This window comes from Brachionichthys hirsutus, chromosome 5, assembly GCF_040956055.1.
Source record: "Brachionichthys hirsutus isolate HB-005 chromosome 5, CSIRO-AGI_Bhir_v1, whole genome shotgun sequence".
NCBI lineage: Eukaryota > Metazoa > Chordata > Actinopteri > Lophiiformes > Brachionichthyidae > Brachionichthys > Brachionichthys hirsutus.
In genome coordinates, this window is record NC_090901.1 from 4,324,691 (window position 1) to 4,340,433 (window position 15,743).

The 15,743-nt window shown below is 46.6% G+C and overlaps 1 protein-coding gene across 1 annotated transcript; it reads left to right on the forward strand.

Moving 5' to 3' along the window:
* Positions 1–160: 160 nt before the first annotated feature.
* trpm1b (transient receptor potential cation channel, subfamily M, member 1b) lies at positions 161–15,736 on the forward strand. The gene is made up of 27 exons (XM_068739925.1): positions 161–232; positions 4,759–4,835; positions 5,544–5,739; positions 5,874–6,087; positions 6,366–6,490; positions 6,569–6,740; positions 7,059–7,233; positions 7,330–7,453; positions 8,981–9,053; positions 9,143–9,243; positions 9,877–10,053; positions 10,153–10,287; positions 10,365–10,415; positions 10,513–10,653; positions 10,737–10,766; positions 10,873–11,165; positions 11,338–11,566; positions 11,734–11,865; positions 11,954–12,085; positions 12,180–12,308; positions 12,396–12,647; positions 12,757–12,931; positions 13,494–13,514; positions 13,598–13,742; positions 13,834–14,039; positions 14,224–14,356; positions 14,446–15,736. Exons 1-27 carry the CDS (start codon positions 161–163, stop codon positions 15,734–15,736), a joined length of 5,001 nt encoding a protein of 1,666 aa, XP_068596026.1.
* Positions 15,737–15,743: the final 7 nt, after the last annotated feature.

Here is a 15,743-nt window from a genome sequence, read left to right on the forward strand (position 1 = left end):
TTCCACGATGAAACTTTGAACGTTTTTTTTTTTTATTTGGGCCATGAATCTTTGTTCTGTAGTGGGAATCTGAGGTTTATGTCTGTTGCTAATGTTGCCTGACCTTTCACCTGCTCCAGGGATCCATTTACACGTTCAATTTACATTCTAAGCAGTCGTCATGGAGGCCAAGGGTCCCAGTAGCACCTTCAAACGATCCTCCCTGAAACGCACCGCATCCGGTTCTCAGAAGGTAAGATGAAGGCCGTCCTGTCGCTTTCAGCAGTTGATGAGGGAGGTTCTGTTTGACCTGCTGTTGTCTGTTTGCAGAATTACTCAAAAAGTTCGACTTGTAACTATGATGAACTCTGTGTGGAACTGTGCAGATTTCGTTTGCTATCAATATAAGATACTGATATAAGATATCTTAAAGAACTGATCTAGATCCTGAAGAAAAATATGCTACAATCAGTAATATATATATGTGTATTTTTAATTGATTAACTTGACAAATCTGCCAAAATTCACTCTGGGTTTCGCGAGAGCATATGACCGTGTGATGTAAGCGTCAGGCTTCGTGTCAGGTGACGGCCAAGAATCCTCAGAAAGCTTTTAGGGCTTAGGTCCGAATTGACCATGAATGTCTCTGGCTGCAGGGTCACGGGCTCGGCGTCAGCCGGTGCGATGCGTGAAAGAGATGCAACAGTCTCTAAAGGTTGCAGGATGTCCAGGAAAAAGTATCAACTTAAGTTGCTAAAATAGGAATGAAACTAAATGTAAGGTGTAAGATCGAGGATAATTTGGTTTATTATAGATTTATTAGTTTTTATTCAGATCACTTACTTTATGTAAAATGGTTTGGTTTTCAGTCCGATTTTCTTCTGGAGGGAAACAGAAAACACGTCTTATGACTTCCGTATCTCTTGGGGATAATCAGAGACATGTTGGACTCGTGATGGCTAACTGCATTTTCAAACCCAGGAGGACAATGAGAGCATTTACAAACACTGCAGAGGGGAAAACAGCTTCACAGTTAATACAGGCTCAACTGTCCGGAGGGCGTTTCAAAAATATTTCCCTTCTCTTGCAAAATACGTAAAATATGTATTTTTATTCGGTCCACGAGGGACCGACCATGAGTCTGGAATACTTTTGGAAGTTGAAGGAGTCTTCATGGTTTCCTTCCTGTCACGCTGCATCAAGCTCTGACCACGATGCCGTTCAACACCATCGCCCAGCAATTAGTTGCTTTTATCTTCAACCCTGGTGACATCACATTCCAGTAGGACCCCCAAATCCTCTCTGATCCATGTCACTTGTGCTGATGGGTCTTTTGTTGTGTGAGGTTCATTATTCAGAACAAGAATTTCCACCTCAAGATTCAATACCACAAGGTCCCGCGTCCCGCTCTGTTCAATTTAAATCGAGTCATTATTATTTCCATATTACAGTAGCTTGTACCAAAAAGTTATCTCGAGGCACTTTACAGGTGTAGCAGGGAAAGACGGAACCCAACTTGTCCCACAAGAGCAAGCACTTTGGAGACGGAGGCAAGGGAAAAACTTCCCTTTACCAGGCAGAAACCTTGAACAGAACCTAAGACTCATAGTGGGCGGCCATCTGCCTGGACCGGTTGGGTTGAGAAAGAGAGAGAGACAGAGACAATAACAGGAACAGGGACAGTCTTCCTCTGATCACCTGCTTCATCTCATCCTTTTAGATGTTTATATGGAATCTTGTCATAATTCCTGTCTGAATTTTTGAGTTGCAGCCAAAACTGTTTTGTGAGATCACAGTGACCTTGAGCTTGGCCTACCAAACTCTTATTGCTTCATCCTTGAGTTCATATGGGTGCCAGTGCCAAAGAAACTCCCTCAAGGCATTCATAGGATATTGCATGGGACTGGGGCAGACAAACACAGAGAAGGACAATCTGGAAACATAACACCTCCGGCAGAATCTGACATTTTTATACGGCACACAAATAAGATAAATGAAACATCGTCTTTTATTCAATTCCGCAGCACCAGCCATCACATCTTCCTTGTGACTTTTGGAGCTGACTAGTCCGTGTATAATTGAAGCTGCGCTGAAACAAATTTGCGGGTCAGGAGACCAAGACATGTGATCCCGGGGAAAGAAGGCAATAAGGCATGAATATATGCGGCTTGTGCATGTGCGATGCTTGGCCTACTCCATTTTGAAGTAGCAAAAGTACTTTTATTTGAGAAAATTAGTATAGGAAAACATGTAAAACCAGAGAATGTATTTAGCATATACTGCTCAAAATGTCATAATCAATAAAGCTGTGTCTTCCTCAGAAAGCTATTTTGCAGCTCACACAGTTATCTTTTGTTTTCAGCAACCCTTTTTTTTTTGGTGAAATGCGGCGCGGGTTGGAATGACTGTTGTTTATTGTTCGGGAGCTTGTCTTAAGTCTTGTTAATTTCCTCGCCGTTACACAACCTGATCCTCTGGTGTCTGAAAGTTCTTGTTGTTAAGTGGTGGCAGGCGGTTCTGGAAGCTGGCCGCTGACTGGATTTGGATTTTAATTGCTCTGGTTAATGAGTTTATGCACGCTGAAATAACTCCGTCATACTCACCAAACATGTAATGAACTTTTTTTTTTTTTTTTACTGGAGCAGGACTAAAAGAGGGGAGTGTTAGGTTTTCCTCTCTTTCTTTTTGTGTCATCAACCACCGATCTCGTTTGTCTTTTCCGCAGCGAGACTCGAACTGGTCCCTTCAGCCATGAAAGGAGCGCTTATCGCTTTACACGAGGAAGGTTTTAAATGGATGCCCACCAACTCTGTGCTTGTTAACTCCATCTCAGCTTCTAATTCACCTAATGCCCTGCCCCCAGCTCTTTAACCATGTACCTGAAATCCTTTAATAACATTAAATCCAACATGTACAATGAGCAGGATTAATTTTAAAGAAGAAAGTTCAGATTTAAGTGTTTCCGAAGCAAACGGAAGGTTGTTCCTATTGCAGGAACTGTTTTAAATGTTTAAATGTTTTAAATGCCGGGATGCAAGACACCAGCCAGACCGGAGTCTTTCGTAATAGTCAAAATAAGATAAGTGGGCAAATGAAAATCTACTTATCCAGGCCGAGAAAATATTGGATAGCTGTTTTCTTCTACCTTCACAAAAACAAAGAGAGATTAACTGCAATTAGCATTGACTGACCTTGCCCCCCCCCAACTGGAGACCAGTCATGTCTTAACAAAGAGCCTTCCAAAAGAATGTCTGCATCCAATTCTCTCAATTATGCAAAGTGGGTTGAAATCAAAGCGGGTGGAGGGGGTGGAAATGTTCAAATGAAAACTTTGGGGAGCTTCTAAACGATGCTGCGTCGCTTTTCGGTTATCCGGTCTGCTCCTCACTCGAGCTAAGATCTACCAAACTGTGAAATGAAAACAAAGGAAGGGGCTATTGGACTAAAAAAAAACGAAACAAACTGGGACATTAGGAGCCAATAATCAAAGTGGATTTATTCTGGCTTGTTCAAGCAAAGGATGAAAATACCCTGTGGGCATGGAGAAGGGGTCATGGGACTCCCAGAAGGATTACCTTGAACTGGAGTCATGAGACTCGAGCGAACAAAGACCCTGCTCACATGCTCATCATATTAACTGGCCCTCATAAAGTGAACAAGTTTCATGTCCAGTGGGATTCAGTGGGAGCACTGGCCCGGGAGTGCAGCACCAGCGGCGAGCTCCGGCCGAGGAGCAGCAGACCGTAGACTCCCGCTTTGCTCTTTAGGTTTTCTCTCCAGCAGCTTTACAGATTACCCCGACGGGAGATTAAATGTAAGTGTGTTCGTCTTCTGCAACTGCCACTCTTTTCTAAATGAATTTTACGACGGATAACTGCAGGTTTTACAGAGATATAACAGGCAGCAACGACATCACTGAGCAGTGGACCTGATGGAAATCCAACTCAACAAAAAAAACCTGAACGTTTGTGTGAGGTGCTGGTTCATTTATTATCAAGTTGTGGTCGTGTTAATGTTTTGATTTGGTCATAAATAAGAAAAAAAAAGTAGCTAAATATTTTGAAACATTGACACAATTTTTACAAAAAGTAATTATTTTATTTTATTGGACCAACCAAATTATCACAAATTGACTTGGATTAAGATCAATTTAGATAGGGTGAGAAAAAATAAAAATATTCAGGAGGAAATAGTTGGTCAAAGAAAATGTTAATTTACATGATGGAAAATATGTGAATGGGTATATTAACAAAATAATTTTAGCTGTAAACGGAATGCTATGTTTGCAGATATTGTACTTCCAGTCGTAATAGAAGGCAGAAATTGTGGGGGCAGACAAATATAAGAATTTAATTCTTATATTCTTCTAAATATTTTTGCACATTTCAAACCATCAGTACCAAACATGCCACTGATTTCTTCCATCTATCTGTGGCTTCTTGGAAAGTTCTGCTTGCAAGCGCTTCGGTTTTAATTGGGCGTCTGCCGTCAACAATGGCCCTCAGAGAAAGTTTGCTTTGAACTCGGCTCGTTTCAGCTCAGTGCTGGAAAAACATCAGACAGAATCAGAGCATGATTAGACAACGTTTGTGGGGCAGAGAACTTTGTGTGGTGCCTTTCACTGGCTGCTTATCGGGCTCTCGCAGAAATGGAAAGGTTTCTAATTCCACAGAGTTTTTATCAACATCAGTCAAATGCTAACAATTTCAAAATCAATGAAAAGAAATGTCATTCAGTATTCATTAAACTAATTAATCTCTCTTCATTTTTTCTTTGCAGGCTCAAAAAGCTTGGATTGAGAGGAACTTCCTTAAAAGAGAATGCATTCACATATTCCCTACCAAGGATCCAACCAGGTAATTTACTCTGAAAACTGCTTTCAAAACTATTTTTTTGATTCTGTCTGACATGATATTTTGCTGCTTTGTCACTTGTGAGTGGCAGATCGCAGGAAGCGACTCCAGAGTTATCAGAAAATCACTTTCTGGCAGATGCAGCCAGGTTTTACTGCCCATATTTACTTCTTCAGACAGTTTACTATCAATCATTTGCATGAATCTCAGTGTTAGTTTCAATGTAAATGCTCTGTGAGTCTACAGAGGATCTCTCTGCCAAAGTACCCGTGCTAATTATCTACATTAAAGTATGTCATTCAGCGCCGCATTCACTGAGCAATCATTTAAACAGATTTATAAATCACTTCTTTCCACTCGCTGATTGATTTACTAAATCGTGACACCTATGACGGCAGATGATCTATTTGGATTAAAGGTGATTTTTCTGAGTGTATTAATAGCAGGACAGCGTTGCTCTCCGGGGCTAGGAGGTGCAGCCCTGTGTTCACTGAGGCATGCATTTCCCAGAAATGGGCACAGTCACGCAAAGAGTGTGTGATATGTGTGTCGAGGGGAAAAAGACAAAAGCCTGACTGGGCTCATTCACATCCCCACATGGTCCAGACCCTCAGCAGCACTGGGCCTAGTCCTTCTCAGAGAATAGAAGTTTAGTAGTCGGGGACTAGAACACTTGGGGGGCACGTCAACCAATAACCGTTATCTATCTAGATGTGCCTGTGGTCAGCTGACAACGCAGCACGCGGCCATCCCCCCCGGGGCCAACTCGGTAGAAGAAACGCACCAGCTGGTGCAGATCGACACCCCGAGGGATAAATGGAATGTGATCAAGCACACCAGGACCTACCCAACAGATGCCTTCGGCTTGATCGAGTTCCAGGGTGGAGGATTCATCAACAAGGCCATGGTGAGTTTCATTCACGTGACGGTCGTTTCAGGAGGTACAGCGGCACGAGGTGAACAGATATGAAGCGGATAAAGACAGGCTGTGTGGTCTGGTCATAGATAATAATCCCCCCCCCCCCCTTTCCTTTCTGTTAGTACATTCGAGTCACCTATGACACCAAGCCTGACAACCTCCTGCATTTGATGGTGAAGGATTGGCAGCTGGAGCTTCCAACCTTGCTCATATCCGTGCACGGAGGTCTCCAGAACTTTGACCTGCAGCCGAAGCTCAAGCAAGTGTTTGGCAAAGGCCTGATAAAGGCCGCCGTCACCACCGGAGCCTGGATCTTCACGGGCGGTGTCAACACGGGTAGGACAATGACAGCCCAGGATAATGCTTTTAGCGTTCACTTAACAAATAGCAGTTTGCGACATTAGAAGATTATCGCTGCTCTAAATTGTCATTACATAATGCCTATTCGGCAATTTCCTGCAGGGGGAGATTTGACCTACCCGTCGTTGCAGGTTTAGCTGTAATCACAGATAGCGAACTGTGTGGATTCTGTGTGCAGTAGCTGCATGTATCCCATGATGCAGCTGAACAAGAGCCATTATTCAGGCTGCTACACTTTGTTCGTTTCACCTTAGGGGTGATCCGACACGTTGGAGATGCCTTAAAGGAGCATTCCTCCAAGTCACGAGGGAAAGTGTGCGCGATAGGAATCGCTCCGTGGGGAATTCTGGAAAACAAAGAGGACCTCATCGGAAAAGACGTGAGAATGCGTGTAGATGTATTGATTTTGTACCTGGAAAAAAACAACACAACCTTAAACCCATTACTTCTTTTCCAGGTGGCGAAACCCTACCAGACGATGGCGAACCCGCTGAGCAAGCTCGCCGTGCTCAATAACAGCCACTCGCACTTCATCTTGACGGACAACGGCACCTGTGGGAAGTACGGCGCCGAAGTCAAACTCCGTCGGCTGCTAGAAAAGCACATCTCCCTGCAGAAGATCAACACGCGTATGTTGCACAGTGCTCTACACACAATGTGAAACGTGTTTTTTTTACATCACGCGGGTGTGAGGGAGGGTCTGCTGGGACGTCTGGATGGAGAGAGCTCCTCTGTGACCCGTGGGCTTCCCTTTGTCATCCTATGCCTGGAGCTCGGATAAGGCAGGGACAGCAAAGGGATGCTCAGCCGTCAACACCGACCTCACTGCTTCCCTCCTCTGGTTTGCATTTTCATCACATCAGCATTAAAGATGGGTTTTTTTGTCAGGTGACCCGGGTGACAAATGGATGGAATGACTGATGTTTGTTTCGCTTGTGCATTCCTAGGTTTGGGTCAGGGCGTTCCTCTGGTGTGTCTGATAGTGGAGGGTGGCCCTAACGTGATCTCCATCGCGCTGGAGAGCCTGCGAGACGAGCCCCCCGTTCCTGTGGTGGTGTGCGACGGCAGCGGGAGAGCTTCCGACATCATTTCTTTTGCACACAAGTTCTCAGAGGATTGCGGGTGAGATTTGAAACGATTCATCCTTTGCGGTCGTCGGATATACCCCCCCCCCCCACACACACTCTGTAAATCTAACCTTTACATCTCCTCTTCCAGCCTGGTTAACGATGATGTCAGAGAGCAGCTTCTGGTGACCATTCAGAAGACTTTCAATTATAGCAAAAGCCAATCACAACAGATCCTGCTCATGGTAATGGAGTGCATGAAGAAAAGGGAACTGGTGAGTCGGAGAATAAGAGTGAGAGATAAGCCCCACGTATTACAGAATGTGTGTGTGTGTCGATCAATAAATACTTCCGATAATTACATCTGGTCTCCATCGTCATTCATCCATTCCACTCATCCGAGCATTGCCATTAAAACATTGAATCCCGACATGGTGCTTGTCGTTGTGGTCCTGTGTGGCGTGTTAAACCCTGAAGCATAAACACACGACTCTGAAGTGGGTTTAAATTTACTTCAATGTAAACAATACAGCTTAAGGATCTATGATGATAGTGGAGGGAGGAGCTAATCACATCAGCATTAAAGATGGGTCTCAGACATTAGACTAATCCCTGAGCTGAAGGGTTCTTCCGGGACCTTGGTTCGTGAAATGGGATGCATTTCGTGCATCTCCAACAGAAAAAAACGTGATTCATAGTTTCTCATATCCAATCACCACACTCCGTGCGTTTGGGTGGGGATCGGTCCACACTGCTGTCTGCATGGCGGTGGACTCCTGCTTCATCCACAGTTGGATGGACAGATGGATGAGAGGACGCGTCTCCCTAATCCCCGACCATCGCTCCACAGTTCAGAGTGGCATCACTTCACCAGCAACCCCAACGTATTAGACCGCCTAATGCTCCTAAACACACTTAGATAAGCAACCATAATGCTTTTTCCAAAGATCGCGCTGCTGCAAGCTTTTTTTCATGCCATTTACTTTCCACTGATGCCCGGCCCAGATGCTGTTACAGAACCAGAAGTTCTGTAAGTAAGCCTGTCCCCCCCCAATCTAAAGCACCGTGTCGTGTCTGAGGTGCTCCGACCACACGTCATGAAGCGCCGCCGTCTCGGGTCCTGCGTAATCCGTTCATCCTAAATGCATTCCAGGCGAACAGCTGGTTGGACAAATGAAACGCACCGATTTAGACGTAGAAATTTGCGTTGCCGTAACATTGGGATACAGAATTTAAATGGGCGCTCAGAATTACAAAAGACTAAAAGTCTATTTGGGGGAAAAAAAAGCAAACACTTTACCCCACATGTCTGTGTAGGTTCTCAGCCACCCAGGTTCGAGGTAAACCAAGAAGGGCGATAAAAACAAAAATCAACTGGACTTGCTTAAGGTTGGCTGAAGACATTTCACCTCTTTATCCACGAGGCTTCTTCAGCCTGAAAGCAAAAAGGCAACAAAAAATTCTGGTCTTCCTGCTGATGCGGGCGGCTCATTATCAACGCATCCCGAGACCAGCCCTGGCACCGTGCCGCGCATTCATGCCAGCCTAATTCTATTTATCATGGCTACACATGTGATGGACCCTTCAGCATAATTGAATCGGGTGAAATTGAGTCTGTAACAAGAAAAGCAGTCTCTCCGTGATGAGTAAAATAAGCCGTTTGTGCTCGGGTCAGCCACAGAGTGCTGAGGCCCTGCTTGACGAATCTCATGTTCATCCTCATGGTTAGAGTGAGAAAATTAGAAACACCACAGCTTATATCATCACTTCTGCACCGGTTTCTTCTCTTTTCTCATGTGTAGATCACTGTTTTTCGAATGGGCTCTGAAGGACAACAAGATATCGAAATGGCCATTCTTACTGCTTTGCTAAAAGGTATTATCTGAAAGCAGCCGCTGCGTCCGTTGCACCAGAGCGACGTCTCTTCATGCTCTCTCTCTCTATCTGCCCTGCGTTTCTATCAGGCACCAATGCTTCAGCAGCAGACCAGCTCAGCTTGGCTCTGGCCTGGAACAGAGTGGACATTGCTCGGAATCACATCTTTGTTTACGGACACAATTTACCAGTGAGTTGTCGTCACATTCTGAAAATGCGAATGAACCAAATGAAAGACAAGCACGCATCGAGCACTGAAGGGGAAAGCACACTATATGGTTGTGACATCATTTGAAATAAAAGCTGCCTGAAATTCATCTCCTTAAAAATAAAATAAGAAATCAGCTGGATATTTACCTCCGCCAAGGAGGTTATATTTTTGCCGGCGTCTGTCTGTCGCTCTATTCGACTTTTAGCAACATAACTCAAAACGTGACTTTCAGGAAATGTTGGGAATGTTACCCGAAACAGTTGATTACATTTTTGTGATGATCCAGAAGTGATCCTGGATTCTGGATCACTTTGAAATATTTGTTAACGTTGCAGTAAATTGAGCTTCAAATTTTTTCCTCGGTTGATTATTGACCAATGTTTATGGGATTGTACGCAAATATGTAGGGTGGGGATCTCTAACTTACGACCGAATTTCATACAGAGGCTGACATACCGTCGGGCCTCGGTGATGCAAGGGATATTCTGAGTCCCTAGGAAGAACCGGAAACATTCTGGATTCGAGCAGAAATGAAGTAACTTGAGTTTTTATGGCCCAAAACACATGAGATGTGTATTACATCAGTGATTTCCCTTAATCTTCCCTGGTTAGCCTGCCGGCGCCATCGCCAACACTTCAACCTCCGGAGCCCCGACTCAGGAGAAGCAAAGGAGTCCCGTCACTGCTCCACGCGCCAAAGCTCGCGCAAAGAAGGGGAAGGGGAAGGGGAAGGCTCGACCTGAACCCCCAGAGGAGACGGACCCCAGGAAGTTGGAGTTGATTCGCTGGGTGAGAGGAGTTTATAACAAACACTCTCAATTTGGTTTTGAGCACGAGAACATAACGACGGTTGCGTTGTGAAAGCGCTTCATCTGATTTCCCCCTCAGGTGAACTCTCTGGAACAGGCCATGATGGACGCTCTGGTTCTAGACAGGGTGGACTTCGTCAAGCTTCTCCTTGAAAATGGCGTCAATATTCATCACTTCCTCACCATTCCTAGACTGGAAGAGTTGTACAACACCGTGAGCCTGACGCGCTGCAACGTGACGAACGCAGCCGCCACCCTGCGCTAACCTTCCGCCGTCTTCTCATCCCTCAGAAACTCGGCCCGGCCAACACGCTGAACGCTGTGGTTCGCGACGTCAAAAAGGTGAAGGCCGATCTCTTCCCTCAAACATTTCTGCTTCCTTTACACTATTTCAGGTTGCACACCTGGTTTATGGTTTATTACTGTGGCGATTCTGCAGGGAAACCTTCCTCCAGACTATCAGATCACTGTCATTGATATCGGCCTTGTGCTGGAGTGCTTCATGGGGGGCGCATACAGGAGCAATTACACCAGGAAGGCTTTCCGGAACCTCTACAATAATTTGTATGGCCTAAAACGGGTATGCATGGATGGAAGAAAATGATTGATCAAGGCTTGTTTATTATAGTTAGAAACATTCAATATGATTATCTTGTCTTGCAGCCAAAGGCTCTGAAGCTTCTTGGAATGGAGGTGTGTGTGTGGGGAGGGGGGGGGGGGGGGGGTATCCCTTCAACACAATACAATGCTGTCAAGTAGCTCACACAATACAGCACACACATGTGTTTCATTTCACCAGGATGACGAACCAAGGGCAAAGGGCAAGAAAAAGCCCAAAAAGAAGAAAGAGGAAGAAGTTGAAATCGACGTGGACGACCCGGAGGTCTGCCGATTCAAGTACCCCTTCCACGAGCTGATGCTGTGGGCGGTGCTGATGAAGCGGCAGAAAATGGCGCTGTTCCTCTGGCAGCGTGGGGAAGAAGCCATGGCCAAGGCCCTGGTGGCCTGTAAGCTCTACAAAGCCATGGCCCATGAATGCTCAGAGAGCGAACTGGTAGATGACATCTCCCAAGACCTGGAGAACAACTCCAAGTCAGTCCACGTGACCCCTCGCACATGGGCCACTATGTGCTCGGTCAAGATAAGCCCTAAACCCCAACTCACTGTAGATGTCCTGCTATTATTTAAATAACGTTTTGTGGTCTTGAACTCTTCTAATAAGTGCTATGTAAAGGCTAACGCTATTATCCCCCCCCCCCCACAGAGAGTTTGGCCAGCTAGCCTACGAGCTGCTGGACCAGTCCTACAAGCATGACGAACAGGTGGCCATGAAACTCTTAACATACGAACTGGTTAATTGGAGTAACTCCACCTGTCTGAAGCTCGCTGTCGCTGCCAAGCAACGGGACTTCATTGCCCACACCTGCAGCCAGATGTTGCTCACCGACATGTGGATGGGCTGCTTGAGGATCGGCAAAAACCCCGGTCTCAAGGTTGGCACCCGGAACCGTCATAATCACGCTTTTCCTTTTCATATCTAACAAGAATATTGTCCAATTATCATCTAGGGATTGCTTAATTACATGTTTTCTGTGTTGTTCACAGTAACGTAAACTCATTCACTGCAAATAAACAAGTTGTGTTTTCTAATTTCTCCTAGGTTATTCTAGGAATCATCTGCCCTCCTCTTATTCTGCTGTTGGATTTCCGTATCGGAGACGACGCATCCTATCACGCGCCTGGAGACAAGGGAGAAGGAAAAGACAAGGACGATGACACAAAGTCCAGCAAGGTTCAAACTGGCTCCATCCGATCAATGCTGCGTCTTTGTCAAGTTGAAAAACGGCCAGGTGAGCAGATATTTTGATGTCATGTTGCAGGACGCTAATGCTGATGCGATGTCCCGAAAGGGGGACGAAGAGGAGGGCGGCACAAACATCCGCAAAATCCCGATTGCCAAAAGGTTCTTTGAGTTTTACGACGCACCGTTTACCAAATTCTGGTTCAACACAGTAAGTTTCGTTCATGCAAAGTAGAATTTGATAGAAAAATTCAACTTAGAGTATTGTCTTAAATGTGCTGCTATGCTGGTATCCCCCCCAACAGATTTCCTATCTGGGATATTTGATGTTGTACAACTACATAATCCTGGTGAAAATGGAGCGATGGCCGTCGATACAAGAATGGACCGTCATTGCGTACATCCTCACGCTGGGCACGGAAAAAGTCCGACAGGTACGAGTAGATGTGATCGGCTTGGAATATGCCTGCTTAGAGGCATTTCGTGGTCACTGCCATGACCTTTAACCTCTGGCGTCTCAGATTCTGATGTCAGAGCCAGGGAAGCTGAAGCAGAAGATCAGCGTGTGGCTCGAGGAGTACTGGAACATCACGGACCTGGTGGCCATTTCCACCTTCCTCCTCGGGCTGATGCTGCGGCTGCAGCACGAACCTTACATGGGCTACGGCCGAGTCATCTACTGCATCGACATCATCTTCTGGTACATCCGGGTCCTGGACATCTTTGGGGTGAACAAATACCTGGGACCCTACGTGATGATGATAGGGAAGATGGTAGGGGCTTCACAAATCATCTGAAACTCACGTGCCGGCTTCTGCATTGCATGCGGAGGGAATGAGCAGAGGGTCGCGTGGAAGTCAAACGTATGCGCGTTTCTTTCAGATGATAGATATGATGTACTTTGTGGTGATCATGCTCGTGGTGCTGATGAGCTTCGGGGTGGCCCGGCAGGCCATCCTCCACCCCGATGAGGAGCCAACGTGGCGTCTGGCCAGGAACATTTTCTACATGCCCTACTGGATGATCTACGGAGAGGTTTTTGCGGACTCGATAGACCGTAAGACTAGAATTCATAGTAAGATTCTGTTTCCTGATTCTGGGCAGATGATCGGTGTTACCTTCATTGCTGTGATGCTGTTAGTAACGATGGATCGCACTGTTACCGCTCGATCCTCCGTCTCCCTCTGCTGGCACATGGCCATTATCATCCCGTCTCCGCAGCGATGATCATCTGCCTTCATGTGTAGTCGGTCGGTGATTCTTCTGTCAGGGTGAAGGCAACAATTATCCCGATTAAGTAGCAGTAATTACCATTTTCTGACAAAATTACAAATACATTTGCTTTGAATTGCACGTATGCTGATTTTGAAAGCTGCCTCATCTCTTCAGGATAAATGATCCACATTCTTGATACCGCTGAACCGATCTGCAAAGACAAAACAAAAGAGGCCAAGGCTACACAGCAAAGCATAATTACTCTGTGGTTTGATTACTCAAACATGAAACGATACATTCAGCTTCACTTTGACAGAAGGCTGATATTAAAATCCGGCGTTTAGGGATTTTAACTCTTTCTATGTGCTTCACTGTGACTGCACGTTTCTGGGATTTCGCCAAAGTCTATGCAATGGAAATAAACCGTAAGTAGTCCTCAAGGCTTCCATTCATCCAGTCCCTTTAAGAAATCTGGTTTCATTTCAAATGCATATGTTCCCCCCCACAGCTCCATGTGGGGAGCATTTATATGACGAGGATGGGAAGAAGCTGCCTCCATGTATCCCTGGAGCCTGGCTCACGCCCGCTATCATGGCCTGTTACCTGTTGGTGGCGAACATTCTCCTGGTCAACTTACTCATTGCCGTGTTCAAGTAAGCGCTTGCTGCAAATTCTAGCTCTCGCCGTTGTTTTTTGACAAACACCGTCTCCCGCTCACTTGCTCCTTGACCTCCCGTCTCGCAGCAACACGTTCTTTGAAGTCAAGTCCATTTCCAACCAGGTGTGGAAGTTCCAGAGATACCAGCTGATCATGACGTTCCACGACCGCCCCATCCTGCCGCCGCCCCTCATCATCTTCAGCCACCTCTACATCCTCTTCAGCAGGCTGATTCGTCGGTGTGCCAGGAAGAGGCAGGACGGAGAACTGGACGAGAAGGACCGCGGGCTCAGTTAGTCATCAAATGCGTGCACTTCATCTGAAATGGCATTCCTAAAATTATACAAATGACACACTTTCAAATCAGGACCAGATCAAATAGAATCAAGCTTTGATTTGTACAATATATAGAATATATATAGACCAGCATCATTTCTGACTGAAAACACCATTATTATTTTTTTTGTCTCCACCAGAGCTACGGCTGAATCCAGAGGAGCTAAAAAATCTGTACGAGTTTGAAGAGCAGTGTGTGGAGGAATATTTCCGAGAGAAAGAGGATGAGCAGCAGTCCTCCAGCGATGAGCGCATCAAGGTTACCTCGGAAAGGTCGACCCTCTTTTCGAAGCCGTGACATTTCATAGCACGGCGACGGCCGCGTTATCGCGGAATAAACTTGTTCCTCTCGTCCTCTGCAGAGTCGAGAATATGTCCATGCGTCTCGAGGAGGTAAATGAAAGAGAGAACACTATGAAGGCCTCCTTGCAGACCGTGGATCTGCGCCTGGCCCAACTGGAGGAGATCCATGGACGGATGGCTGTTGCACTGGAAAAGCTGGCAGGCGTCGACAGGCTGGAGCTGACGAGAACCTATTCACGAAACTCCTCCGTGTGCGACCCCTCCTCCTTGCTCCGCCAGGGCAGCATCAACAGCGCCGACGGCTACAGTCTGTACCGCTTCCACATGGATATGGAGGAGTTTGCAGCAAAGCAGAACGCAGACGAAACGACCAGAACTGAACTCGAGAGGCAGAAGAGCCTCCGGCAAGCGCCCAGCGTTTGTGCTCTCAATTCAAAGGAAGGTGGGCAGACCTTAGAGGTCGGTGGATCGGAGCGATCGCGGCCCAGTTCGGGCGTGGACATTCTCATATCTCCATGTGAACCAAAGCCTGCTTCTGCAGCGTCCAGCCAAGAGACTCTAGCGAACTTAACGCAAGGCAGCACCTTGCTATTGGATAGACTGATAGATACAAACAGACTAAGGCCCGCCTCCCCAGCAAAACGGACCAGGTCTTTGAAGAACTATCCAGTGGAGGATCAACCGACCTGCCCTTTCACAAAGAGGAGGTCTATGAGCACCGTTATCGTCAGCCCACCTGATAGTCCGGAAGAGGACGCGGCCGAAGCCACAGAGGGGGTCGAACTGCCAACGAGAGCCTCCTCTTCACCGAAGAGGAGAGCCATGAGCAGCATCGTCTACGAGCCTGATGAAGCAGCCGATGAAGCGCTGCAAACGTCGGTGATGGAGCAGGTCAATAGAGCAGCCAATCAGTGGCCAGCAAACATAGAGTATCAAACGCAACCCAGCCACGTGGCCAAAGTATCAACAGTTAGAAATCTCGCCCAACGGTTTCAACCTGGCTCTGCAGATGCAGAGCCGAAAACGGATGAAGCTCAGACCGATCACGTTCCTCTAGAAAAGACGTCGACTCTCCCGGCAATGGAACCCACGGAAGCCCGAACCAAGACGAAGGCCCAGAGGAACCTCTCAGACGGCGCCGATTACCTGACTGTAGCCGACGACAAGTACATGCCGTCCCACCGGTCAAAGAGCTGGAACAAAAGCGAAAGAAAGGCAAAGTGTCCGGCGGAGCCGAGGACTTACAGCAGCGAGAGAGACCTTGTCGAAGCCTGCGGAGCGAGCAGAGAGGATGTGAGAAAGACGACGGAGCCAGAGAAGACAGCTGGCGATTCACCGGAGGGGAAATAAGAGCCGT

Coding starts and splice junctions, on each gene's coding strand:
- trpm1b (XM_068739925.1), top strand. CDS start 161: ATGGAGGCCAAGGGTCCCAGTAGCACCTTCAAACGATCCTCCCTGAAA. Junction 6,741..7,058: donor CCTGCAGAAGATCAACACGC/GTATGTTGCACA, acceptor GTGCATTCCTAG/GTTTGGGTCAGGGCGTTCCT. Junction 13,515..13,597: donor CTATGCAATGGAAATAAACC/GTAAGTAGTCCT, acceptor TCCCCCCCACAG/CTCCATGTGGGGAGCATTTA.